This window comes from Syngnathus typhle, linkage group LG4 (assembly GCF_033458585.1).
Source record: "Syngnathus typhle isolate RoL2023-S1 ecotype Sweden linkage group LG4, RoL_Styp_1.0, whole genome shotgun sequence".
NCBI lineage: Eukaryota > Metazoa > Chordata > Actinopteri > Syngnathiformes > Syngnathidae > Syngnathus > Syngnathus typhle.
In genome coordinates, this window is record NC_083741.1 from 11,426,490 (window position 1) to 11,453,847 (window position 27,358).

General features: G+C 39.6%; 2 protein-coding genes and 1 long non-coding RNA gene across 7 annotated transcripts; 2 read left to right on the plus strand and 1 right to left on the minus strand.

Annotated features, from left to right (window-relative positions):
• Positions 1-68: 68 nt before the first annotated feature.
• Positions 69-5,410, minus strand: traf6 (TNF receptor-associated factor 6). 5 transcript variants are annotated; one of them, XM_061276179.1, is made up of 9 exons: positions 5,267-5,410; positions 4,666-4,729; positions 4,425-4,558; positions 3,521-3,671; positions 2,628-2,786; positions 2,431-2,502; positions 2,022-2,099; positions 1,624-1,935; positions 69-1,461 (listed from the first exon to the last, which is right to left on the minus strand). In XM_061276179.1, the coding sequence occupies exons 2-9, from the start codon at positions 4,681-4,683 to the stop codon at positions 865-867; spliced, it is 1,521 nt and encodes a 506-aa protein (XP_061132163.1). In that variant the 5' UTR covers positions 4,684-4,729; positions 5,267-5,410; the 3' UTR covers positions 69-864. The 5 variants fall into 5 exon arrangements, with proteins under 5 accessions (XP_061132163.1, XP_061132164.1, XP_061132159.1 ...); XM_061276180.1 differs by having other exon boundaries at positions 5,251-5,328; XM_061276175.1 differs by having other exon boundaries at positions 4,425-4,729; positions 5,267-5,406.
• Positions 5,411-5,537: 127 nt separating this feature from the next.
• On the plus strand, positions 5,538-17,498 carry ttc17 (tetratricopeptide repeat domain 17). The gene is made up of 25 exons (XM_061276172.1): positions 5,538-5,863; positions 6,266-6,355; positions 6,768-6,937; positions 7,025-7,136; positions 7,822-7,953; positions 8,120-8,229; positions 8,326-8,473; positions 8,711-8,850; positions 9,278-9,438; positions 9,862-9,974; positions 10,726-10,878; positions 11,639-11,754; positions 11,835-11,991; positions 12,110-12,181; positions 12,263-12,487; positions 12,706-12,925; positions 13,099-13,218; positions 13,612-13,898; positions 14,006-14,159; positions 14,245-14,365; positions 14,658-14,817; positions 14,913-14,996; positions 15,129-15,248; positions 16,407-16,550; positions 16,641-17,498. Exons 1-25 carry the CDS (start codon positions 5,696-5,698, stop codon positions 16,770-16,772), a joined length of 3,609 nt encoding a protein of 1,202 aa, XP_061132156.1. The 5' UTR covers positions 5,538-5,695; the 3' UTR covers positions 16,773-17,498.
• Positions 17,499-21,969: 4,471 nt separating this feature from the next.
• LOC133152239 (uncharacterized) lies at positions 21,970-25,514 on the plus strand. Its single transcript, XR_009714096.1, has 3 exons — positions 21,970-22,158; positions 24,496-24,573; positions 25,122-25,514. It is a non-coding gene; the product is annotated as an uncharacterized LOC133152239 (long non-coding RNA).
• Positions 25,515-27,358: the final 1,844 nt, after the last annotated feature.

Below are 27,358 nucleotides of genomic sequence, written 5' to 3' on the forward strand. Positions count from 1 at the left end.
TTATACCCATTCACAACGCTAGATGAGGCGTTAGATAGATTTAATTATTGTAAAAAAAATTATTTGCATTAAAGTACCATGCATCTACGTAGATGACATGAATCTTTATTTCAGGTTATTGGGAAAAAACAAAACAAACCATGAGCAATATTTCACATTTCAATGATTATCAACATTATCTCAAACACATAAGACATTGCACTGAAATTAAAAAAGGCACATCCATAGCAAACATCATTAATTATTTCTTATTTATTACCGCCATAGACTAATCGACTTTGTGGTTGCTAATGTTGGAGAATAACTAGATAAATGCAAAGGCACATTTTAAAGACATACATCATTTGCAATTAATCACACTGTTGGTGTTAACTTGGGAATAAAACTTAAATAATAAAAAAAAGTTTCACTCCTAAATATAATACTTTTCAGTCAATAATCCTAATTGTTATTCTATTTATGCACTACTCACTACTTGTGCAGAGCTAGCGCTAGTCACAAGCGGCTAGTGTGAGCGCGAAGGAGGCTTGACAAGTACACGTTTCCTTTTTGCATGTGCTGGTAATAAAAAAGGTTGGCAAAACAGACAGACAAACAAACGAACAACTATTGTGCTATGTGGTAGTAACAGTCAGTTTTCTGGCAGAAAATCTACATATAAAAATCACCAAACCTATTCATACTAAATGAACATGCTTGTTAAATGATGCGCATACATGCAAGATATTTCTAACCTGATTAAAATAAAACTACATACAAGTAAGAATCATTAAAAGATATTTGAAACTTGGTGATGAATACCAGCATATTTGCACATTCAAGGCAGTCTTGAGAAAACTAAGCATGACTGACATGCAGTATAAGTTAGTCGCGTGAGGCCTCGGGACCCCTGGGCTGCATTGCTGGTCCCTCACGTTGGAACATGTCAAAACGTGGCGTTACCTCACAGCGGATGAGGACGGTGTTATCCTTGACATAAGCTCGCTGACTCAATTGATGCAGGTGCAGGAAAGTCACGTAGCCAAACCCCTTTGGGTTACGCTGAATGATGGGTTTCTTGAAAGCTTGAAGGTCCGGTTTAGTCTCCATCACCTCCATATGATGTTGAGCTTCAGGGCCCTGGTCGAGAATGGCCAGACGGATAGTGCCCTGGAAAGGCCAGCTCAGCTGTCCATCAAAAGCTCCTTGCATGGTGTGGACAAAGAGGGAGATGTAGTTGGAACAGCGTGGTGCATTGGGTGTTTGAAGTTGTAAGCGGAGACACAGTTTGTAGCCCGGTTGACCCGTGTAGAAGCCTGGGCTGTGCTCGACCACCGGCAAGCCGGCTTCTTGGTTCTGGAGGTAGGCGGAGAAATTTCTGAGACGCCAGATGAAGATGCCATGACATTGTTGAGCCTCCAGCTCCTTCACTGTTTCTTCTAGCACAGCTACTCTTTGCTGGAGCTGTGCAAGCTGAGCTACCTGTTGAAAGGAAACAGCAACCATGAGACGGCAACCATGAGCTTATATATTCAATGAGCTCGTATATTCTAAATTGAATCCTAGTTCAGGGTGGAGGGTGAGCTATAGCCTATCCCGGCTGAATTTGTGCTTGAGGAGAAGTAGGAAGGAATAGGAAAATACCCGAGTCTCTTCTAAGATGACAAGCTCACGGAGCTGGTGATCCTGTTTTACAAGTCGTCCATCCATATCCCGGATCCTCTGCTTTTCTTCGCTCGGGTGGGATGGGCCACAGCTGCTGCCACCGCTTGGACTTCCCCGACAAGATGATGCAAATGCTGCACACTGATCATCAGATGAAACAGATGGTCCAAGAGCCCAAAGTGACTTTGGTGTGGTGCCGTTAAGGCTAAGACAGCGCACAAACTCCGCCATGTAGCGCATGTGCATTTGCGTAAATTCCTGCATATGCTGAGCCAGGTTGTGCCGCTGCATCTATAAAGAACGGCAAAGATTTATGTTCTGTGGAATATCAAATGAATGTCCAAGTTTTAAGATTTGTTTTACACTCCATCACTTACCCTTTCCTTACATCCGAAAGTGCTAAAGGTACAGGCAATAGGGGCTTTGGGACAATCTGTATCACAATGAGACTCCATCTGAAACAAAAGCAATGGAAAAACATTTTCAGACAGAATTTTAACAGCCTAATTGTTAACAAATCAGATGGACACATTTTATGATTGGTTCATCTCTCCAGGTGATGTGGTAGAAGGAAGGGGTTCTTGTTATGACCCGAGCGACTGAATTCCGAAGGAGTTGGAGTTTAGGTCGGGGATTTGTGAGGGTGACCCCAAAAAAGGGAATTATAGTAATCGCTACTAACACTATCAACAAGGCTGACAGTGAGACAGGAAGTGAATGATTGGAAATATTTTTATGTGCCAACTATGTAGTCTCATTTGTGTGGTTGTGAAATGATTAACGTACCTGGTCTCTGATGAGATCCAGCTCACAGTACTGACACTTGATGCTCGCAAACGGACACTGCTGCTCATGAAGCTGAGCGAAAATGGACAAATTGAAAGAAAATGAACGTACAGGTATATGATGTACAGTAAGTTAAAAATCTTTGCTGTTGCTATACTTTATTCAAAGAATCGGTTAGGAAAGGGAGAAAAAAGTACCTCCCTCTCCTCGTATACAAAGCACGCAACGCAGTCTGGACAGGACATGGGTCTCCTTTGGCACTCTATGGTTTTGTGGTTCTCAAAGTGACTTTTTCTCACGGCCTCTTGGCACTGTGGGCAGGGCACAGTCGCAAATGGACATTGGGCCAAATGATTCTGAAAGGAAAACAGCAGAAAAGTCAAGAATGGGTACATGTTATCTACAGTCATCTTGAGCTGTTTTGGGGGGGATAGACCAGGTCTTGCCTAAAACTGTGAATATTGGTGCCCAATGCTAAAAAAGGTTTACAATTCCCTATAGTAACGGCTTGGACTGTAAACATTACCACAATGATCTGAAACCAGTTTAACATCTTTTGTATATCCATTCACTTTTCCAGGGATATGCTGGAGCTTGTCCTCAGGCCATAGCTGGGGTACATTCTGAACTGGTCAAAATCTATGCATGACCCTTTGTGTGGTTAAGCTCCAGATCCCTGTAATTATACACATGTCCTGTAGGTGGTATTGTGTGCACATGAAGCTTGGAGAAATTAACCTTTTCTTGAACCACAACCGGTTCGATGCCTCATGAGGCTCATTTCATCATCGCGGAAGAAATCGCAAACAGATCAGCAGAGGTTACAATCACATCAGCCCTCAACACTACAGAATCACATACATGAAGATGTGGTTTGGACTTAAACTCCAGATCAACGCTTGAGGATTATTTGTTATACCAATTGCAAATGAGAAGGCAACACTCACTCGTCCAAAGGGCATAACTTCATTGTTTGATGGGAATGACCACAACCTGAATCCAAAGCACTTGCTAACTCACATAAAGGAATTACATCAGGCGAATTTCTATTTTATGCTGGCTTCCTAATGTAGTGTCGATATTTTCTCACCTCTAAATTTCGGAGCTCCATTTTGTCTGTACACCCAGCATTTGGACAGCGGACAGTGAGAGAAAGAATCTCCCTTTTGGCAAAGTTATCAGGAAAGAGTTGGTCTTCTAACAGCATTTCATTGTCCACCGGGCATCTCTGTCCTGTGTCCCTTTATTTCAGGAAGAAAAATTTTCATGAAAACAATATATGGCACTTCATTTACACAATCATATACCTGTACATGCTATTGATGACAAATAATACAAGTCAACATTTTTAATCAGAGATGCAAGTTAACTTTTTGATTAATGTTTTGTGCTGATTCTGAATTTGCCCTTTGTTTTTCTCTCAAGTGCATCAGGTTTTCATAGTAATGATATAAACATTTAGCGGTGGAACAAATAATTGAAATTAGCAAATGTGTTTTCAATTCATTTTTCGCTCATTCTGAATTGAATGTATGCACTGATCAGTTTGAAATAATGTCAGATTTTTTAATAAAGGAGTGGAAATTAAAACATTTTTTAAAAAGAATTACTCATTGATTGACAAAATAACATTAAAATAATTGTTAGTTGCAGGCTCATAACAACTATATAATATGTAATATATTTAGTACTGTTAGGTTCAGCAACAAGTTTATTTTTTTCTGAGATGTCAGCTAAAAATGACGGTAAAATCGGTATTACGCAAGCCTTTATGGGTCAAACTTAAAAAGAAAAAATGAAATTATCTGATGTGATTGGAGGGGAAAAAAGTTTTTAAAAAATTCAAATCAGTCTCGATAATACATTTAGGGACATATAAACCCATCTTTGATTCAAATTTGCTATTGACCAGTGTAATTAACACAGTGACTGCAGTGAATGAATTCATTATGAAGCAAATTAATGTTGCATGTCAAAGCAATACAAAAGCCTACCGAATTGACTTCTCAATGCAGCTCTTGCAGAAACGGTGCCCACATGGTGTTTGAATGGCATTCCTGAGAGCCATTAGGCAGATAGGACACTCATATTTTCTCTCAAGTGGTGGATCAAACTCCACATCGTAGCCCTGCACAAGGGCAGTAGATGGGAGAACAGTAGAGGCACCAGACTTTTCTGAGGGACTTTGTAGGGATTCGTGTTCCAGCATTGCCAAGGCACAACTGGACAGCTCACCACCAGAAGCTCCATCATAACGTACCGCCTCCAGACTCCCTTTGTGACTACCAGAGCAAGACATCTGGAGGTAGATGAAGCAGCAAGTGGTGAGCAATGACATACAATCATTTCATCTTCCTGATATTGCGCAATATTTTGGTAACTGACCAATCATTTACGTACATTCACAAACACTTTAAAATAACTGGACGTAGGGGGAATTTGACTTATTGAGGAATTCTACAACAATTATTCATTATTCATGAATATACAAACGGCGAAGTGGTTTACTGGAAACACGGTTGTTTATAACACATGTTTATTGTTTTTACCTTAGTTTCGTAGGCTAATATGACTAAGCATTTCTATTGGTTCGCATAAATATTATGTACATGCATGTTGGATACTTATAATCATTAAATCAATAGAAACATACAGACGTTTGAGGAGACTAGCCGAACTTCCACATGCGGAACTTAATTTTGCAGTCTGGACTGTCTCATCCAAATACCATTTTTAAAACAAATATGTACACCAAATAAAAACGTTATGGCACCCAACTCTTCCGAACACACTGAAACACAGAACAGATCAGACAAATACCTTGTTAAAATGTTACCTTGGAAAGTTGGAAACTAATCTTTGTACAGAATTTCCTGTCTTAACACGTCATCATACGTCAGAACATAGAGATCGCAGCCGCACAAAAATGGTTAATGAATTATACGTTAACTAAGCGGCCATATTAAATGTGTCAGATTCGTATCATCTTGTATTTGTCAGACACACATTCGCATCGCATCATGTGCGAGAAATGAACTCACGGTATCGGCACACAAGACAGGCAAGTGTACCCCTAAACCATCTGCAACTTTTTGCAGGTATGGATGGAAACAATCAAATTTCTCTTCCAGTACGCACACAACAATTTGTGCTTCTTTGCTAAAAGAGCCCATTGTTTCGGTCTCTTGGGGTGCTAAGTGAGTTGAGCGCCACGATGCGGTCGGAGGTCGCTCAGCTGTTGCCACAGCGCTAAGGAGACAGAAGAATGGCGGACATCGAGGAAATCAGTCTGGACTCCTTTCCCTGTCGAGTCAGCTGTTCGCGAAAAACATTTCGGGGAAAGCTTTTCATTCTCCTCTGCATACTCATAGTGGACGCCGGAGACGCTACGACCCACTGGGTTGTCACCGAGGATGGAAAAATACAACAGCAAGTATGACAGCTCATTGAGCCTCTCTGTTGCTAGCTCCAGATGCTATCTCTGTTAGCTTTACCAGTAACATATAGTATATTAATTTACTTTGTTCGGGTTTTAATCATGTAGTTTTGTTGGCTCACTTGAGCTATGTCAGATCTGTTTCCCTGCCGACAAAGCCTCAACGATGTGTAGTAAAGCGCAGAGTTGGTTGAGGTCAAGATGACCAAAACATACCAGCTGTCATCGTCCCAATATGCTGCTTATAAATCATTGATTAATAAGCTTAACAGTTGCGATTTGTTTACGTGACAACTTGTGGGGGAGTCTTGGATGGAGAGCATTGAAACTGTGTAGACTAGTGTGATTATTTTGCCTCAAGTTTGATATTTGGTTTCTTTCCCCGTACTAAACTTGTAGGTTGATTCACCTATGAATCTCAAGCATCCGCATGACGTGGTAATTTTCATGAGACAAGAGTCTCGTGTTAACTACCTCAAGAAACTGGAGGTGAGTGAGTTTTCCCGATAGCTTTTCATTGACAGCTAAGCTTTGTATACCTGGCAAGTGTTAATTAAGTTTAGCCTGGGTTGTTAGTGGACGTTAGGAGTACTTCCAAGGTTTTACTCAATCTGAATTTAAAAAAAGAAAAATTCTTACTTTATTTTTACTGTATTAATACTGTATGTTTAAGGGTAACCAATATAAGAAAGTTTTGAATTTGTTTTAACTGTTTGAGTAGCTTCTTTGTGGTCTATTTGCCGTTTAATCCATAAATAAATTTAGTTTAAGCCATTGTCAATTATGCTTTACTTTGCACTTGGACAGTCTCTTTATTTGCAAGGGATTGCTGTATTTATTGAAGTTGAATACGATTATCTCTCTACCACCTGCGACTGTTCCTTTTCTTAATTTTGAGCAGAAGCTGCTAGTGGCACAAAAAATTCACATTGAAGAAAATGAGGACAGGGATACAGGACTAGAGCAGCGACACTACAGAGAGGATGCAGATTGCATTATGGCCAAAGTACCTCTTGGTGACCTCGACCTGTATGATGGCACTTACGTCTCCTTAGAGAGTAAAGATATCCGGTAAGTCTTGCACTTCCTTTCCAAAAAAACATGTGAGATGTCATGAGATGTTTTTAATGAATCGTACCTCTGCCCTCTTGTGCGTAGCCCCGAAGACCATGTGGATCTACTCTCGGCTCTGCCTCCCGATCTAGAAGAGCCAGACTGTGCAAGAGTGTTAGAACTACCTTATAGCATCCATGCGTTCCAGCATCTCAGGGTGAGTATTATGGTCATCTTATCATCAGAATATCACAATTTTAGAGTAGTTGTGATGTAAAACGAATCTGCATTCGCTGCCGTCCAGTTTAAGTATCTCTTGAAAGTAGTTTTATTTCTTTTAAATCAGTTAAAAGAATAAGCTTGTGTTGGAGTTCGTAAAAGCTATGTTAAATTTTTGGGTTAAACAATATGCACAGGTGGGTGAGAACGCATGAAGAAAAGAGAAAATAAGAAAAAAGGGAAAGCACACAATGCTTTTTAAACACATAATATAAATCAAATCTGAAAAAGACACACTCGTCATATAATGTGACTAATTTCACCCATGAGGTGTATATTTTTGCACCCTCCTTGTATATTTATTAATATTCAAAAAGTCATTGGCCCTCAAAACTGTTTATAAACTTTTACTGAAAAATAGTGCACTGAAAATACACCTGATTTTGTAACATTATGAATAATTGTGATGAATGACAGTGATTCCAATATTGATCAAAATAATCAGGATTCCCATTCTGGCCAAAATCGTGCAGCTCTAATATTACTGTAGTTGTATGGCATTCTTTATTGTCGTACTGTTAAGGAACACGTATTCTGTGTTATGCAAGAAGGTCTTGGTATATGCACCTGACTATGAATGTGAGCAGACTTCACATGTCTGTATTCTTACTGGTATATTGCAGGGTGTGCAAGAGAGGGCAAACCTTACCTCCCCATTACTTTCCAAGGAGGACCCAATTTATAATGCTTTGTCACATAAACTGGGCCACAGTATAGACGTGGTAGGCCATCGCATCCAGCAAGCATTACTGAGGGTAAGCGCTTGACATTTTTTTACAAGCACATATTGTGAAAAACTCCTTGCTCTTTGGATTGTGTTTGCAAGCTATCAACTGTGTGGAATATTAAAAGAAAGAAGCTCCAGAGGTCAGAATAGTATTCCAACACAAAAATGTAATCATGTCTGTCCGTATGTTCCAGAATACATCATCATGGGTGCTGTACAACATGGCTTCATTCTTTTGGCGTATGAAGAACGAGCCTCAAAGGGCAATGGATTGTGTGGTGCGCGCTCTGCACTTTTCCCTTAGGTATTGTCAACCTCATCACAATGATGCATCAATTGAGTGTGCTTGCTGGAGAGCAGCCACGTATGTTCATATTCCCTCCCTTTTGTGTGTCGTTAGGCCTCACAAAGACATAGCCCTGGTTAATATGGCCAACATCCTGCACCGTGCTCATTTCTCAGCAGATGCTGCCGTTCTAGCCCACGCTGCCTTGGACCTGCCCTCTGACTTGTTTACCAGTCACTACACCTTGGGAAACATTTATGCTGTGAGTTAGAAATGACACACATTACTGCATTAGTGCCAGTTTTATCTAAAAACAACAAGGTTACCTTAGTATTATTTACACCCCCAAAATATCGCACAAACCAATGTGTTTTCTTTTTACGGTCAGTGGAATGATGAAATACAACTCAGTTTTTACATACTAAGAATTATTGTTCACCGAAAACCAGCAATGTGCAATCTACAAATCTGTTTGTTCCGACATTCTCTGTCCTACCAGATGCTTGGGGAATACAACCACTCAGTGTTGTGTTATGAACAGGCATTACAGGCCCAGCCAGGCTTTGAGTTGGCCTTGAGGAGGAAGCATGCCGTGCTGTGCCAGCAAAAGCTTGAGCAGCGCCTCGAAGCCCAGCACAGGTAGGAACTTGCATGTGTCCATTTTAACAAACGTTAAACATAACTACTTAAGAAGTGCGTACTCTGATTGTTTTTAATTGCTTACATTTGATTTTGACTTGAGTAATACTTTTAGTTTGCGAGTGCAATAGTTCATTAGGCTACTGCTTTACCTCTAAATGGTGCTTTGTGTTTCGTTCTGTTTTTTGATTACCTGAAATGGTTTGTGACATAAATGTGTCTTGGGTGAAGACGATCTTTACGAACAGTAAACCACCAAAATGCTGCAAACATGACTATATTACTAAAACACTGCCCAACTTTCACCACAGATATTCTCTTGTCTTTTTCTTGATACAATCATGTGAAACTCAATAATGCAGTTAAGCGATAACATTTTTTCTATATGATTGTATACGTAGCTCTAATTATGGTTCTCTATGTATAGGTCACTGCAGAGAACCCTGAATGAGCTCAAGGAATACCAAAAGCAGCATGACCACTACCTTCGCCAGCAGGAGGCGCTCGATAAACACAAGCTGTTGCAGGAAGAGCAGATCCTGCACAACATTATCCATGAGACCCAAATGGCCAAAGAAGCTCAACTTGGTAAAATGCCAATCATGGTGTCAAAATTGACATATTTTGTGTTTAAAAATTTAAAATGAATTTTCATAACTAATCAAGCACATGAGTTTAGGAGTACACTTGACAAATTTGATTCCTGCTCGGTGGCCGTGCGCACGTAGGTGTGGCTGGTTGTTTATCTCTATATGTGCCCTGTGACTGGCTGGCAACCAGTTCAGGGTTTAGTTTGCCTTTTGCCCGATATCAGCTGGGAGAGGCTCCAGCCCCCCATGCAACCCTGAACAGGATAAGAGGTTTTGAGAATAGATGGATGGACATCAAACATTGGAGGCGAATGTAATGCTTTAAAAGTGATGTAATAATATTAGTAAGCAAACATACTTGAAAAAAACAAAAGATCCAACAATTGATTTAATCAAAGTCTGAAGTATTTTATTGGCACAGGGAACCATCAAATTTGCCGCCTGGGTCAACAGCAGCTCAGCCTTCACTGCCCGTTTGATCTGCCTGTGCGCTATCACCGTGGTGACCTGTTTGAACATGTCCATTTTGTCCAAGTAAGTGTTGTCAGTATTGACAGTAGGGCTGCACAGTATTGGAAAAACATGCCATATGTGATATGGTTGTTGAATATAGCAGTATTTGACATGTACCTCAAGAAATTAAATTTGTATTATCGAATGAACAAAGTGTTGTGGCAAATAAGTAAGCTCAATTTATTCTTTGCTATTGAATTCTAATTATTCTAGATAATGTTCAACTATTGAATGAAGATGCACATTAAAGTTTGCGTTTGACTAGTCAAGTATAAATTGAAGTGAAATAAATTTTGTGAGAAACTTATTGCATATCTTTGCAATCTGCGTATTTCATTGGCCAATATTGTGATATTGATTTTTTTGTATGTTTTGTGTATATATATATATATATATATATATATACACTATATATATATATATATATATATAGTGTATATAGTGTGCAGCCCTAATTATTAGTATTATTTTTTTAGGCAAGGTGTACTTGTTTTTAAGGTGACACAGGTTCAGTTTCTCTCAACGTGTCAGAGTTTGGATGTGTCCTGTCACTGATTACATACAGTGGAGCTACACATACTCGTGGTTTGGCACCTGTAGATTGCTTTCAGTATTTTTACAAACTTTTAAAACTTCATGACCATCACTCATTGACTGTATGTCCCCACTTGTTCAAAAAAAGCTATGGTTAAAATTAAAAAAAAACTGTTGGCAAAATAACGAATCAAGTAAAGAACACTGACTGATCTTATTGGCTTTTCTGTCTTCATAGTTTGGCGAAGAGATATCAGTGGCATCCAGTGTGGCACTTGTGTCAGATCAGAGTTCAAACCAGTCAACACGCAACCCTCAGCTCCATCCTTCTGTGTCAGGTGATCAGGACCCTGTTGCTGCCCTCTGGAGCAGTCATCATGATGACACACAGGCAAGATGGATACAGTCATTACAGTTGATTGCTGTTTACAGCAAACTCTCTTTTCACACTTTAAATTGTGACATTGTGAAAGAGACATTTTACAGATAGTATGTGTTTGTGTTATGGTAATATTGGTTGATGTGTATTTCTTTAAGCAGAACAGAGTTTGGAACATTTTTTATTTCTTTTTGTGTCGAAGATATTTTATCGTGATAAATTCTAATACCTTTGAATAAAGATCTATACCTTTGAGAGTTGAAAGGTAATTGTACGTTAAAAAATGTACAGTAATTATAGTGCCACTTTTAGAAACGAAACACTTTTAGCTAATCTGTTCATCCCCCAAAACCGTAATGCAGGTATTCTTAGCTGTAACATAGTGTTTTAGACAGTTTGGTTCAGTGCTTCAAATTGGCTCTCGGTCATCACTTAGCTGAGCTTCCTTATTGCTACAACCTTAGCTGCTCATCTTAATATTTAAATTAGTATATCACCTGTTACTAGATAAAGGTGAGGCGTGCAAAACAACGTGTTCGCCAACAGATAATCAGGGATGCAGGCTTTGTTTAACTTCATAGTTGGACCAACCCTCCGGAGACTCAACTATTTTTACTTTTTTATTTTTTTTTACTTTTTACAAGCCAAGTAAATTTTCACCAATTCACTCCTCTTGAATTTTTCAATTGAAATTTGCCACTTTGCATTAAGCTTGGTCTTGAGTTGTTCAGTAAAATTGATTTTACCTCATGAATTCATGTTTATTTTGTAGGCTATGCAGAAGTTGTTGTGGCCTCAGAGGTCATACTGCATTAGTGAATACCCAAGTGTCCCCGCTGCACATTTGTTGCCAACATACCACCTTTTGTCTGAAACTAAGAATCACAGGCAAGTACGCACTTTCAAGATCTGCGTGTATTTTATGGGTTGGTAATGCAACTAATTGTATTCTATCTGTGCACATCCAGCTCAGTGGCATCTTTCCTTTATGGGACTCATAGTCCTCCTCAAACAGTGGCCCTGCCAGAGTGTGGTTCTCTCGCCCAAGTACATTCCCCTCCGTTGCCTTCTTCACTAGACTGGCTTCTGGAAGACAGGATGCTTCCAGATCCCTATGCCTCCCAGGTGTCTGCTGATGTGTATTTTTTCTGTGTTTAATTCACAAGTAAACTATTAGATGCAACATTGTATCTTGCAGTTGTGTAAAAGAGAGCTGAAACATCATCATTGTGTGTGATTACAGATATTACAGCTCCGGAGTGGTGGTTGGACATTGGAACAAATTGGTTCCAGAATTGCTGAAATGATGAAATTAGTAAGCAACATAAAACACACATAATACTTTGATATGCTAATCTAACAATATGTACCTTATCCTTATGCATACCTTTGTCAGGACAAATTGTACAGCTGGCAGCTCTACAATGAAGCATCTCTATTCTGGCGGGCCCAAGGAAATGGCAGTCGTGCCCTCCAATGCCTGCGGCAAGTGTGGATGAAAACCCCACCGGCCCACCGCCATTTGCCCCTCACGAATGCTGCTAATTTGATGCTACATTATGGATTGACCACCCAATCGCAAACACTGGTGGAGCAATCGCTGGCTTACAATGCAACTGAGGTAACTACACATGGGTTTGTCACTTTCTTGAAATATTGTAGTTGCAGCAAACCAAATTGGCACCTGCCAACTAATCAGTAGTACATTGCCAGTGTATAACCTGAAACATGTTAACACTGTATTAATGTGTGTATTTACACTGTTCGAAATAGACATACTTGTGTTCAGTACCAAAACTACATTTTGGTATTTGAACACCTTCACTTTTCTTCCACCAGCCCCATGCACTCCTCAGCTTGGTGAGCTTGCAGTTGGCCCAGGGCAATGTGACAGGAGCTCTAGCCTTGTTTCGCCACACACTGATGACAGCTGTGTCCTCCTTGACTTCCTCCTCATCCTTTGCTGCCTGTCAACAGTGTCGTGCCAGCATACCTCTTTTGCGTTGTCTACAGTTTTATCCCTTCCTTTATAATCTTTCAAACCAACAACCCTGCTCACGTGAGTAACTTTGATACAAATGGTCTCGCCATTTGTATTTATTATTATTATTTTTTTTACATCTAATTAGGTAACTTATTGAAGCAGATAAGATCATCATATTATCATGTTACTAGACCATTGATAGGTCAGTGTTTTTTCTAATGGCTTTGACCCAATGTGTGTTGGTCCAGAGGGTTCTGCTTGCGGTGCTGAAGATGAACTTGCCATCCACCTGGAGGAGTGGGGGGGTGATGAAGAAAAACAGCAGACTACTTCCATGTCAACCATAGAGGACTCTCTGCTCTTTGAAAGTATGGATTTTATCTCAAGTCACTGTCAGTAACTATAGAAAATAGTGAGGATTCATCAAAGTAATATCTAAAATCCCAATAAGGCATCATCTTAATTGTTATTTGACATGATTGCAATTATCGAGGTTCAATACCACTTTTTTTTCAGTACAAGTACTCAAGTACTCAAGTAGACACCAATACTAATACTAGTGCCTCTGATACCTACAATTTCCCTCCTAAAACAACGACAGATAATTGCAAAAGGTCACAAAAGCGCGGCCGATATTGGTATCAGCCGCTGTCGCTATTACCAATACTTTGAAATAAAGGTGGTATCAGCACAGATACCTACCTTTTCCTGCTATCGGTACTTGTTCCTCCCTAATTGCAATTTCTGTTTCTCTGCTGCAGAGGTCATCTTGGACACAAATGGGTCTGGTGAGGCTGCGGGAAAACGGCAGGCCGCTCACCCTTCTTCAAGGACAACTCCCTCACTCGCAGATGGAGGGGGTGAAGGTGAGGAGGAGTGGCAGCTCAAAGAAGACCTGATGGGAGCTTTTGAGGGGGCTTTGGATGTCGGTGGCAAACGAGGTGACTTGCGAGGAATCCGGGTGCTCAAGAATGACCGTGTGATGGGGCCCCGTGGTGGTGGAGGCCCCTGCTTTGGAAACTGTGAAGATGATGATGGTTCAGAATGGGTAATGGCTCAAACTCCTACCCCATAAAATTTGACCACGTAAAATAAGCCGCAGTAATAAACCTATTATTTGGCCTTTTTGATTGTATCTTTGATGTTAATTATCAGATCACCTTTCAAGTAAAGAGAGTAAGAAAGGCAAAGGCGGATGGGTCTGACAATGTGGCCATCTCTGATGATAGCCAGGGTGCGGAGCCAGCGTCTGAAGGACATTCTATTCTGGAGATTAGCGGACCAACTATCCCATCAGCAGGTCCTCCAGGTACCATTGACTTAAGTCAGTGTGAATTGAGGACAAGTATTGAAAGGTGCTGCACTCCTAAATCTACGTCGTCTTCTTTGGGCAGGCCGCTGGAGGGATTATACAAGCCTTGGGTGGCCAGGGCCAGAGGAGTGTCAGCGCACACGAAGGGTTGACCTCACCACTGCAGCGAGCACTTGGCTCGCCGTGTCTGCCAAGAACATCGAGTAAGTTATCTAGATGGTAAATTTCCACGTTATCCAACAATGAAGGTAATGATCATCAGTTTGAAGGCATAAATGTCATAAGTGTATGAAATATGCCATGAATATAAAACAAGCAAATCATGTGTTTTCCTGTGCCACGTGACAGTGTATTCTTATGCTGCAGTGTAAATTACTTCATTGCACACCATTCATAACCTTGAACCGTAGTATGCTCTACCATTGTAAACGGAGGATGACCTATACATCTATGGTTTAGTGTTATGACAATGTTTTCAATGCTTCCTTCCCCCAGCATCACAGAGCATATAGATTTTGCTACCCCACTTCAGGAGCCAGCTGTCGAGCCTTTATGCAATGCAAACCTCGCTGCCAGTATGCACACCCTTGACCACCTCGCAGGCATGGCTAATCGAGCCACCATCCACTACACAGGAGAGAGCCAACTCAGTGAGGTAGGCCAAAGAACAGGTCAAATGGAAAAAAAAAAATCATCATCAAATACTCAAAGTATATTATCGTAACATCATTTTGATGGCCCTGACCTCAGGTCCTGCAAAACCTTGGTAAAGAAGAATTCTCTCCTCAGTCCTTTGAACAGGTGGGGACTCGAATTGCTAAAGTATTGGAGAAGGTAAGTCGGAATTTATATTGCGGTATATGCTGGTATAGTGTCAGTCAAAATTTGAGTTTTGCGACAACTCTATAATATGATCATTATGGGCTTTTAAATCAAATGTTTTGCTGAGAATATGATCTTTTCTAGAACCAGACATCATGGGTATTATCCAGTATGGCTGCACTTTATTGGAGAGTGAAAGGTCAAGGGAAGAGAGCAATTGACTGCTTACGACAGGCCCTCAATTACGCACCCCATCACATGAAGGTAAGTAATCCCTCTGCCTTTAGCATTAGTCAATGAGATATTTTCCCCTCAGATTTTTTTCAATGAGCGCATTCGTCCTTCGTGGTGGTGTGAAACTTCCTCTCTGCAGTATTGGATCAACTTGAAATTGATTTTTAATGGCTCTGTATTCAGAAAGGCAGTGAGAAAAACTAATTGCCAAAAGCCATATTGTACCTAACTTTTAATGTTGCGATCTTGACAGTATTGTCAGTATCAAAATATGTTTCAATAGATATTTTCCATACCTACACATATGTCTGAGAATGGCTGAGCATGTCAGATGACGATGACTTTGCACTGAAAAGAGGAGACAATTCAATGTTTGAACTCTTGACTTTGAATGTTGTTCTGCTGAGCCCCTTAGGTGAAACAGAAGAAAAGTACATTTTTGTGGGGCCGTACAGAGTGTTTATTCATATTAATTTCTTTCTGGGTCAACTTTAGGTTGTAGAAACAATGTCCAAGCTTGTCCGATTGTGTTGTTTTGTATGCAAAAATGGTGACACCAACTGGAGAAAAATGATAACTGCACCTCTCATGCACAAATTGTCTGTTGTACTCATGATACACAGTATTCAAGACAATTTGCTGGCTTTCTTTTCAATCATGTTGTGGACCTTATCAGCAACTTAATCTTAACATAAATCATAATAAAATGTGCGTGTATTTTCTGCTCAGTCAGTTTGAATTAATGTCTTGTTTTTATGTAATACAGCAATGGTGATTTGGAAAAAAACGTTTTTCATAGTTCAATTATCAACTAGTAGAATAAATAATTGACAGATCTGTTGGTTATTAAAGTAATCTTAAATCAACACCTCTAAAATTGAAAAATGCACAGCAAATCCATGTGATTAGGATTGGCCTAACACTCCTACTTAGAATACTGAGAATTCATTTTCTCTTGAAAGTAGTATTTAATCGCAGAGTAGCGGGAAAAATAAATTTATTGAAAAAACATGGAATTCAATTCAAGGTCCATTGCGTGGTATTCCAGTACTAACAAAGTACTTGCCCTGCAAAATGAAACTACACTCTGTGTTGTCCCAGTCACAGGCAGCATCCGTGTATTTCAAGTTGACATGCATTTGGTGTTTTGTAGTTCCTAATGTGTTTTTCCCCCCCACTCTTAACCAGGATGTCCCCCTTATCAGCCTGGCCAACATCTTTCAGAATGCTCGACTGTGGGAAGATGCTCTTACAGTTGCTCGTATGGCTGTTGAGATTACTCCACACTTTGTAGTTAACCACTTCACTCTTGCCAATGTCTACATTGCTATGGTAAATCAATCATTATTTTCACCCCACTTGGATCAATGAAGTGGGTGAGCCCATATGGACACATTCTTTCTGGTTTTTGTTTTATGACAGGAGGAGTTTGAAAAAGCAATGCACTGGTATGAGTCCACGTTGAAACTGCAGCCAGAGTTTGCCCCTGCCAAAGACCGCCTGAGAACCATTCAGTGTTACCTTCTTACCAAGAGAGAGCGTCGTCATCCTTAATCAAAGTTGTCAGCATCGTACCCACAATAGATGAATAGCACACGTATGTTCTTGTTAGAGCCTGCAGTTAACTTGTGCAAAAGGAAAAACTTCCATTCAGCCTCTTGTAAGTGCTACAACAGCTACAGTATTCTAAAGACTTACAGTAAGTGCACAGTTCTAACACTTAATGTTTGAAAATGTGGAGGGGAAGTCAAATTTGGCAAATATGCCCTACTATTGATTATGACCTTTTAATATGTATGCAAGAGTTGGCATTAAAAATAAAAGGGAAGACCATAACAGTTGTCATACAATTACAAAATACAGCAATACCGAAATGTGTGCACCATGTGGGCAGGAGATTTCAATTTATTTTAATGATAAGTTTTAATTGAAAGGGTTACAACACCGTAGTATGTCCATCAAGCCATTGCTGAGATGGAATGTGGAATGTGCTTCAAATCTCAGTAGTCAGATAGTTTTCAACAATATATGCCCTCATCGTTTCCGCTCATGAAATGGACGGTAATCTTCGCACTTTTGTCATCATTCCTATTTATATGGGACCTAAAAAAAAGATTTGCTCAAAGCTAATTTAATGAAAAAGTTAAAAAAAAAAACTTAATTTTGCTGCGTTTGCTTTTAAAGGTAATCAGACAAAAGAAAAAAATGGATTTCCTTCTGGCCATAGAAGGTGGAATATGTATTAAATGTACAATATTAAAGGCAGTATGTGGATTTCAACTGATGTTTGTGCGTCATTTATTTCTCTTTGGGAAATAAAAAGCATAAACACCCCGGTTGACAGCTTACCTCTATAGCCGAACGCCTGCTTGTATGCGTCGAACTGACCACATGGTGGCACCGTCAGACTTTTTCAAGAAACCGCTGTTTGATTCAAACCCAGGACGGATCCAGTTGTATTTTGAAACATTAGCGCTTGCCGCCTGTGGTCTCGCATTAAACAAATCCGTCTTTGTTATTACAAGGTCACCTCATATGGTAGATATTATGAGCTAATTGTCTTGAATAGTGTGATTTCCATCGGATGCATGCCAATGATTTTACGTCACAGAAACCTGCTGAGGATCTACTTCAGTGTCCAAGATGCTTCAAAAATAACTCAAGGTTCTGGTGCTACATTTAGCACATTTTCAAGGACGCATCTTGAAAATTGTGCTTGCCGTGCACAGAGACAATTGGCATATTGTAAAATGCTGTAATATAAAGACTTTTTAAACAAGAACCTTTATTGATTGGATGACCTTGATTAAATCATAGTACCTAAATTCAGTTTGAACAGAACATGTAAGTTCAATCTGGCTTCAATTTATTTCAACATAGTTTGTACTTGAGTTTAGGTGCAACACGAGCTTAACATTGTCATACAATTACTCACTCTTGTTTTCTGTTAGCATATTTGCACTTTGTCAAGACCTCTTTTTATCCTGGTTAAACTCTTGGAAATTCTCTGCATGACATAGTATCTAAAATTCAGTGATGAAGGGTATCAATTGGGATTCTATCATCAGGAGACACTTTTGTGTCATCTGTCTACCTGTGGAAGCTGATGCCGCACCCCTGATGACCACCCCTAGGGCAAGAATTCAATTGTATGTATTCAAAAAGAGCATATATCTATACCTACAAAGAAACAATCTCTGCTGGGGGATTTAAACTAGTCCAAAAGTGCCACAGTGGCCAATCAGGTTGTGGAGTCTGTTTAATAAAAATCCGTTTTACTGGCCTCTTGGGCTGCCAGGTTATCAGCTATCACACAACTCACAGTCTGGTCTGCTATTAGAGGGTCATTATAATTGTGAAACCATATAATTGTCTCATCATATTACATACTATACATAAATAATTGATGAATAAATGGTCTTGAAATGTGACCTCGGTGAAACTATTAGTTTTGAAAGGGTTAGGTAACACAAATTGTTGCATCCTCCCAAAGTTATTAAACGTTGGCTACAAGTGTTGGCAAGTAACATGAAATAGTACACCTGCTTTAGCAGTCCATCTACCTGGTGCCTCTAACTTAGCATAATCACTTACACATTAATCAAATCAGATGCTACATTTTGCGTCATAATAAAAATCTGAAATGCTTCAGATTACAATTCCCATGATAGACATACCGAATTACGATTGGCTGATTTGCTTATTTTGATTCATCATGATTATTTGTGACCTAACAGTCATATCCTCAAACTGACCGTTACTGTAAGGCATTGTAGGTTCTTATAGCAATAAAAACCAAGACACAATTGGCAGCAAATGATCAATATAATGCTTTGGGTTGAATGAAAGAATTCATTCACAGACACAAGTGCAACTACATAGCACAAGTGCGAACCATTTTTCTTTCATGCTACATCTCTCCACCCCCACACACTTAAATCACAAGACCTAAAAATGGCACAAGCACAGTGCAGTCTGCTATTTTTAGAACCCAGTAAAAGAACAGGATGGTTGCAGAGAGGCTGAAGCATATGCACACTGGGCTATAAATACAAACGCGATGCATGCAAGTTTATTTACCCCCACCCTCTGAACAGACTCCTGCATTCCTAATGTGCATTATTTATTGTTAGCCCCTTGGTCTATTCCTGTCCAACATAACTCTGTGCCAGCTCTGCAAGGAAATGTTTCTGAATGAATAATTGAACGCAGTTGTATTTTTGACCAGCCCTATCTTAGATGCAGTATATAAATAGCCCATGTGCATCAAAGCATGCATGGATTTGTTAGGGACGTTGAGCCCAGCAGTAGGAGCCTTGTTATGTAATAGGCATGTGACTTGGCACACCACAGCGCCACTGCATTGAATGAGCGTGTGAGACTCTGAACCCATTGAGTGTTTTCGGACTGGTAGTATATTCACTGCTGGAGTAACTCGGGCAGGTAGCTTGCTTACTGCGTTTGTGAGACAAATGTGCACTCTCACAAGAATTTAGTAACCTATTAACATCAAGCAGCATCCCTTGCACACGTTGTCCATGGACTCTAAAGTTGTTTCATTTTTGACATGAAAGTGTACATTTTTAAAAGGGAGAGCCTGTTATGATCCCTCATTCATTGTTCAAGTCATTGGCAAACCCCTGTCCAAAGTTTGGCATTTCTTCCAACACTAAACTTTTGATGATCATTGTGTTCCAATGCATCGTCTCACATCTGAGCTTGTATTTTTAGCACAGCACTGCCCAGTATAGTAACGGATATTGCTGCAAGGTATTACATAATTCAGTGATAGTGACTTTTTATAGTTGCTGCAGAAAAACAGCGCAGGACCTGATTTGAGCTGAACATGACACGAGTGCATTGCTTCATTCACTAAAACATTACATAATATAACCAGGAGGAGAAACTTCCACAGTATAAGTAAGAAGAACTTTAAGAGGATCAAAATGATTGGATTTGCTTGTATGAGTACTTTATCTACAGTATTGATCGTGTGTACTATTTCATTTTTAGTATGAAAAATAACGGAATGCCATGAATTATAAAAAACAATCAAGTGAAATGTAAGTAAGTAAATACATTTTTGAAAAAGCTGAATCTTATATCACATCATGTGGATGAACAGGCAGACTACACCCGTAACTCTCGTCGCCAGGCAATCACAAGGCACATTGAGCCCAAGCATTCACACTCACACTTTTTCAATCACAGAGTGGGAATCACACTACAGTGGCTGGCTCTCACCTTACTAAAACCAACAAGTGAAATTTGCCGTGGTTGTTTGCGGTTGTGACTTGAATGGTCCTTTCATGGGCCGGAAAAAAATGCAAAGGTGAGAAAACGCAGTATTGACTTCAGCACCACGGATAGTTCCATTTCAACGTTGTTGTATATGCAACTGCCGCTTCTTTCTTTCTTTCTTTCTTTCTTTCTTTCTTTCTTTCTTTCTTTCTTTCTTTCTTTCTTTCTCTCTTTCTTTCTTTCTTTCTTTCTTTCTTTCTTTCTTTCTTTCTTTCTTTCTTTCTTTCTTTCTTTCTTTCTTTCTTTCTTTCTTTCTTTCTTTCTTTCTTTCTTTCTTTCTTTCTTTCTTTCTTTCTTTCTTTCTTTCTTTCTTTCTTTCTTTCTTTCTTTCTTTCTTTCAGCACTTATTGAAAGTAATTGCATGTTTTGTGTTTTTCTATTTTGCAACAAAGGCTGGAAGCCGCCGGATGCGCTGTTGGATCGTCATTTTACCCGATCATCTTTCAGCGCTATTGACCATTCACCATGCACCAGCCCTGTGTACAGTAGTAGGCCACCTTGAGCAGAGAAAGCCGCAGCGGCAGGCATGTTGAGGATGGGAGTTAAAAATAGCATCATCAGTCGGCCAAGCGGTGCTCCGTTACTACGCGTTTCAGCATTCTGCCCTGTGCAGGGGGAGGCAGGGGGATGGGGTTGAGGTGGAGGGGTCCGCAGCCCTCCACCTCTTTCTGTAGCTCTGCATCATCACACGTGGAGGGGGTCAACACCTGGAGCCTGTGCATGGCTCTGCTGGAGGGGGAAACCCAACCTGAAGGCTTTAGTATTTGTCCTCATGATCACCAGCTGAGGCGCATGTTGCAAACATTTTACGTTATCGCTGTGGAGCTTCCAATCTTGAGGCAAGCCTGAGGTGTGCGCAAATAATAAAATGGTCTTTCCATTGTGACGGCAGAGAAGGAGGGGCTTTTATTTTATTCACGGCATCTCGCTCCTTTAAAAAGAAAAAAATCATGCATTTGGTGCACCTTTTTTTCTCTTTCTTTTTTTTTTATCCACAATGGCCCCAGAAGCTGTGCATGGATGCTCCTGCGTCCATCTTCAAAGCGGGAGATTCTCCACCTGACGTCAACACTGACGCAGCCATCTAGAGAAGGAAGTCACTTTTTTTTCTTGACATTTTGTTCAATAGATACAATTGTGTTGGATGTCATTTGTAGAGATTAGAGTGATTTATGATTACTTTGCTTTAGAGGCAAATTGTACATTTTAATAAGCACTGGCCATGCCTTCATTTTGAATCTGCAGAAGATGAGCATGCATTTCCACCCAGTGTGTTGAGGAGACGCCTCTGTGCACGCGCAATAACCATGCACGAGAGAGAGGGTGGGATGGGGGTTGAGGAGGGTAAATGGGCGGGGGGTGATGAAGGCTGCACACACGAAATTCCTCCAAGGAACCTCTGTGAGCTTTTCTTTTTTTCCCTCTTTTTTTTCATCACGCGCATGCTAAAAATAGAAACAGGGTTGGATCGTGATCCAGAAATAGATAGGGGGCATCACTCCTATAAAAGGCACACCATTCAAGAGTACAGTGTGTGCACAGTAGGAAGAACCGAAAAGCGCGAGCACATTTTAAAGCAGAGAACAGTTTAATTTGGTCTTTTATTTTCCTACATGGTGACACTCCTCAAGCTTGCGTGGTGAGTATTGTGGAACCTTTCCCTTCTATCTTGCGTCTTCCTGTTTTGCATCATTTGTGTCATTTTCAGTTTTGGTTCATGCCATTGCTCTGTGTAGCTGAGAAGTAAATGTTACTGTTTGGGGGATCTTTTTCCACAAAGGGAATCACCCTATTAGGAATACTACGAGTAGATGTGGTGATGATTGCATGCATTGGCAATAGGGTGTTTGCTTTTAGCTCTTTAATGGAAATATGAGCTATTAAGATCGGGTATTACAGCTTTAAATACATATGTTTTTGTGTTATGAGTGGGGAGCTGTCCTCTCATTGTGGTGCTGAAGTGCTCTTTTCCACAATGTCCGTATACACCACTCCGGGGATTACAAATACATTCAGTGCACTTTCATTTTTCACCAAACACATTTAGGGTGTATTTGTTTTGATAGATTTTCTTTTTTTCTGATTCAAATGTGATTACAAAGACCCCTCCGACTTCTGATGGTGTTTTAGGTAAAACTGAAATGAAATAATCAAATAAAAATCTGCTCACCGCCTCAAATAGAGCTCGATAGTGACATTTGAGTCCTTATTTGCAGTTTTTTGTCTCTTTGTGCGCGTCGAGGCTTGAGTCGTGACTGCTGAAAGTGAGCACGCCGTGTGCTGCGTCAGTGGCGTCTGGCTCTGTTGAGCTCGAGACAGATGGGGGGGGGGGGGGGGTGTAGTGGTGGGGCGGGTTGGATCGTGACCGGCTGAAAGACTCGTCCACGCATGAAAAACGCTTGGACGACTCCCGTGGAAACCGAGACAGAGGGTGGGGCCAATTTTTGCTCTAGGTTTTGAAGTAAAAAATATACACCGTTAATATTTATACACACACAGAAAATTTGGACTATGGGTCAAGCGTTTCTGCACAATAGTAAAAAATAAAAATGGTAAAAATAGTAAAAAACGATCCAACCTATCATTAAAAACAACATGGTTACTCATAAGTACACAATTCATGCGTATCAGGTATATTTAATAGCATCTGCTAATAGGTGCTCTTTTCTGCAGCATTCCAATTGGTCGTTGACGATTGGTTCCGTCCAATGGAATCACAGGAAAACCTCAGCCGCATGTGAAAGTCCACAACGCTTCTTTTTTTTAATGACAACATTGCGTGGCTGAAAAGCGGTGCTGATCCAGTGGGCTTCTCTCTCTCACACACGCACACCCACACAACCACACACACACACACGCCCTCCAGAACCACAATAATAATAATGACGGTGATGATGAAGACCAGAGGAGTCGTGGACAAGAAGTGGATCTGGGAGTTGTCCTTTACGAATCTTTTTGCGGTCTGGGCTTGCTGTGCATATATGAAGATGGGAAGCCCTTACCCCAAAAAGCATTTGTGGAGGATGTGAACCTCGTTTTACAACACTGTTTGGGCCTGGGGAGTGACGTGTCTGTCTGTCTTTTCACTATTTAGCTGTCTGTCCCTTTGTCTCTCTCTCACTCACACACACACGCACACACACATTCACGCACACTCTCACAGACACACACACACACTTGGTGCCGGGTGTCTTGTGAAAACAATTAATAGTAACACCAACCATTATACACGAATGGGGGTATCGGCTCCAATGTTCCCCATGGACATACTTAATACTAGTTCTTGCTTAGTCCTAGTCACCTTTTATACTCTTTCCAGGACCAAGATGGTGTGGGTATTTTCTTAACCGTAGAAGTCAGCAGTACTTTTCAGAGATATTGTAGTGCAGCGTATAGGAATAATTTTGTGTGCACGTGTCATGCTTGTCACACGAATGCGCACAATGTATCAAATCCTGCAAATTCTATGTTTGTGCTGTGGTGTAATTTGATAGAAGAGCAGATGTAGGACAGGTGGTCTATTTCGAATAATGTAACTGTAAACATCACCGTAATTACACTTTGTTCATCAATTCCACTCAATCAATTGTACACCACTCACCAACTAGTAAAGAAATGATTTTCATTATTTGTGTACAGTACAGTGACATTGATCCAGAAGTGTTGATATTATTGTTCAATTTAGTATTAAATGATTGGGAATTTAGGATAGAAAAACACTCATCTGTGTCTTCTTGATCCAGTCATCTTTAAATTAATCTGAATAACTCCAGATTTGATCCCAGGCCTTTTAACGAAACACAAGGATATGTGCAGCACTGTAGTGTGGCATATTATTCCCACCTCAAAATTTCAGTTGGTCAAAAGCTTTTTGTGAACGACATATGCATTATTAAATCTATAAAAGCTGTGCATAATTGGTTTCTCTTTATTCATCCACAAATATTTTATGTACATTTTACTGTTTGTCAAACAGGTTCACACAGTTGTGGAGATGACGACTCATGCAGATCAAATCACGGAAGCACAAAATGGGAATGCTCCAAAAACAAACGTAAGGGCCAAACCCGTCTTCCTAAATGTATATGATACAGAACTTGATGTTTGCTACATATTAAATATAAATCATCCTTTCTAGACAGTGCAAAAAGCTCATCTGGCTCTTTTCAAGAGGATATGTCTTTTTTGAGACAAATCACTATTTAAAAACGTCTATTGTTTAGCTGTCTTATTTTAACGTACATACACAGAGCAGATGATTTTATGTTGTTTATCTCACTTCTGAAATAGACATCATCTAACTGCTCAAAACATTTTCAACATTTCGCCTTTTTTTTCTGTGTGACCTATTTGAGTCTCATATGTATGTTTGGCTTTTGGCAAAGGAATTTACATTGCAGAATAATTGTCTGTGAATACTTTTTGTGCATCCCTCACTGATAAGATTTGTTTTTATCTGACTCCCAAGGTCACACATATTAAAGGATGCAGTGCAGCTTTGGCACAAAGGCTCTCATCTATAATTTCTTGACATTGCGTCCATATATAGGAAATTTGAGGTTTATGCCGTGAACTATCAATATTTTTGCACTTGTTGGACAGGTTTCTGTGAAGTAGCGGAAATAGGGAAAGGAGTGACGCACAAACATTCGGAAGTTCCCCTGCTGGAATAGAAACACAGTATGGTAAGTACTACAGTTGAGATGAGAAATACCATAAATAGTTGGTCGGAAGAAACATTATATTTTATTTGTACTTATACTGTATCATTACATTTACATTTTGTTATTAAGTTTTACTAAGTATATGTTTTGTGTGTGCAGTGTGCATTTGTAATTTATGTTGCAAGTTTGAATTCTTGTTTTGATACTTTTTTTGTCATGGCCATGTTGCTGGTGTGTAAAATAATAATTATTCATAATCCTACATATGGCACCCTTGCTCGGCAGGCATGCGTAAAACGGTAGCTAACACATTTCATAGGAGGAAAAACAAATATTTACTGGCAGTCTGTCCAGGCTATGTGAATTTTCAGTGTGGTGCAAGGTTATAAAATCCATGAGTGTTTTTGTCCAGTTTTGAACTGCCTTAAATTGTGCTGAATTAATTTTGTTTTTTTTTTGTTCAATATCTATAGTTTGGAGCTTTAAGTTTAATTTCATGTATTTTTGCTAAAGCAAGTCCACACCTTGGAATGTCTTTCTATACGTATGATGATTTTTGATAATGCAAGTAAAAAACAAGATTACCATTATGCATCAAACATGTAATAGAAATAAAATGATTTCAAAAGGCCTTTATACATTGTGTGTTGTTTTATTTATTTTATTTTTTTAAGCCAAATCTCTTGTTTCAAGATGAGTGTTATTCAGCTGTATTAACATAATGCAGAGGTGCCCATGCAGTAACAAAATTAAACCAAAACCCTTTGAAATCTTACTTAAAAAAAATTAAATTAAATAAAGAAGCAAGTCAAACAAATAAACAGAAAACTTGACTGTGCTGAATTTCTCAATGTTACAGCTTTACGCATCTGGGACAAATAAAGGAATAGTTTATCTTATCTTCTGGTTAATTGATGCATCTTTTAGGAATTTACACCTTGTGTTGTTTTGTCAAAGTCACAGGGCAATCCAAGATGACTTTATCAGTCACACTCACTCACTCACATGAGAAATGAGGACCACTCCTCTCGTGTGTGCCTACAAGCGCCGACGGTTATAATCAGCATCTGCTCTGTTTGTGGGTGAGATGGTGCTTTAATCTAACTTTCATTCAGGTTTCCTTTGAAAGCTCAGAGGCAAACAGTTTAGACTCCTGTTTACCATTGCTGCATTTCTATTTTTAGTAGCAATGCTCTTATATAACGCTCTCGCACACATTATGGAGCCATGCTGTCTGCTCTACTTGGCTGCATTGTGCATAGCGTACATTGGTGTACTGTAGTCATTTCTACCAAGAGTCGGTAAATAATTATATTTATTTGTCTTTTCAAATTGTGAGTATGAGCAACACGTATGATGTTGTTCTTTGACTTTTGTCTGAGTCCATTTTATACCTATCCATAATTGTTTCTTTATACCTTTTGTCGGTTGAGATGTGTCTGTACTATACTTCAACCATTCCAAAATACATTCCATACCTTCAGTCCCTGGACAGAAATACACTTAACGGTAATTTTCAGAACTGTGCTACTTCTGTTTTGTTTCCAATTAAAATTCTCCTCTGAGACCACCCTCTCTTTGTTTAAAAAGACTTTTTATGAAGCAGGCTGTTTTGTGATTTGAACAGGATTAGTGTTGTTTTCAGATCCACTAAATCCAAGAACATTAATAGCCGTTTCTTAATAAATTATGGATTGCTGTGGTCATTTGATCAAACATTGTTTGTATAGCTCTTTTTTTTTTTTTGCTGGCAACACAACATATGTTAAACAGAGTAAAATAAATCCACAATAAAACGGTTTTTATAGTTCTATGGTTAAGAACATTTATTAACACACCAATGCTCTTAATTAATACAGTAATTCTGCATTTTCTCTTACTTGATTTATCTGGATTTCCAATATAGTTTGTTGTCAACTATGTTGTATTACACATAAAAAATGGTTCTCATACACTCTTTCAAATTCCAAATCCCCCAACTTAAATCTGTTTGAGTGGCTTCAGCAGGGGAGAAATGTATCATAATTTAACAACAATTTATTCTGAGTTACACAATCCTATCTGCAATCCTATAGGTTTTTGTCTGTCGGACGAGATGGGGCCTCACCCACGCGTGCAAATTGGCTCCTGTCACTCTTCAAGCACTGAAGTTCCATCCCTATGATTCTGTACTTT

Bases quoted from the DNA above. Each gene is read 5' to 3' on its own strand.
- traf6 (XM_061276175.1), bottom strand. From the start codon at position 4,729: ATGTCTTGCTCTGGTAGTCACAAAGGGAGTCTGGAGGCGGTACGTTAT. The intron at 2,503-2,627 runs GTACTTTTTTCT...ATTTTCGCTCAG, and splicing joins TTGTATACGAGGAGAGGGAG to CTTCATGAGCAGCAGTGTCC. The intron at 2,100-2,430 runs GTACGTTAATCA...CTTTTGTTTCAG, and splicing joins TGGATCTCATCAGAGACCAG to ATGGAGTCTCATTGTGATAC.
- ttc17 (XM_061276172.1), top strand. From the start codon at position 5,696: ATGGCGGACATCGAGGAAATCAGTCTGGACTCCTTTCCCTGTCGAGTC. The intron at 6,356-6,767 runs GTGAGTGAGTTT...AATTTTGAGCAG, and splicing joins ACTACCTCAAGAAACTGGAG to AAGCTGCTAGTGGCACAAAA. The intron at 7,137-7,821 runs GTGAGTATTATG...GGTATATTGCAG, and splicing joins ATGCGTTCCAGCATCTCAGG to GGTGTGCAAGAGAGGGCAAA.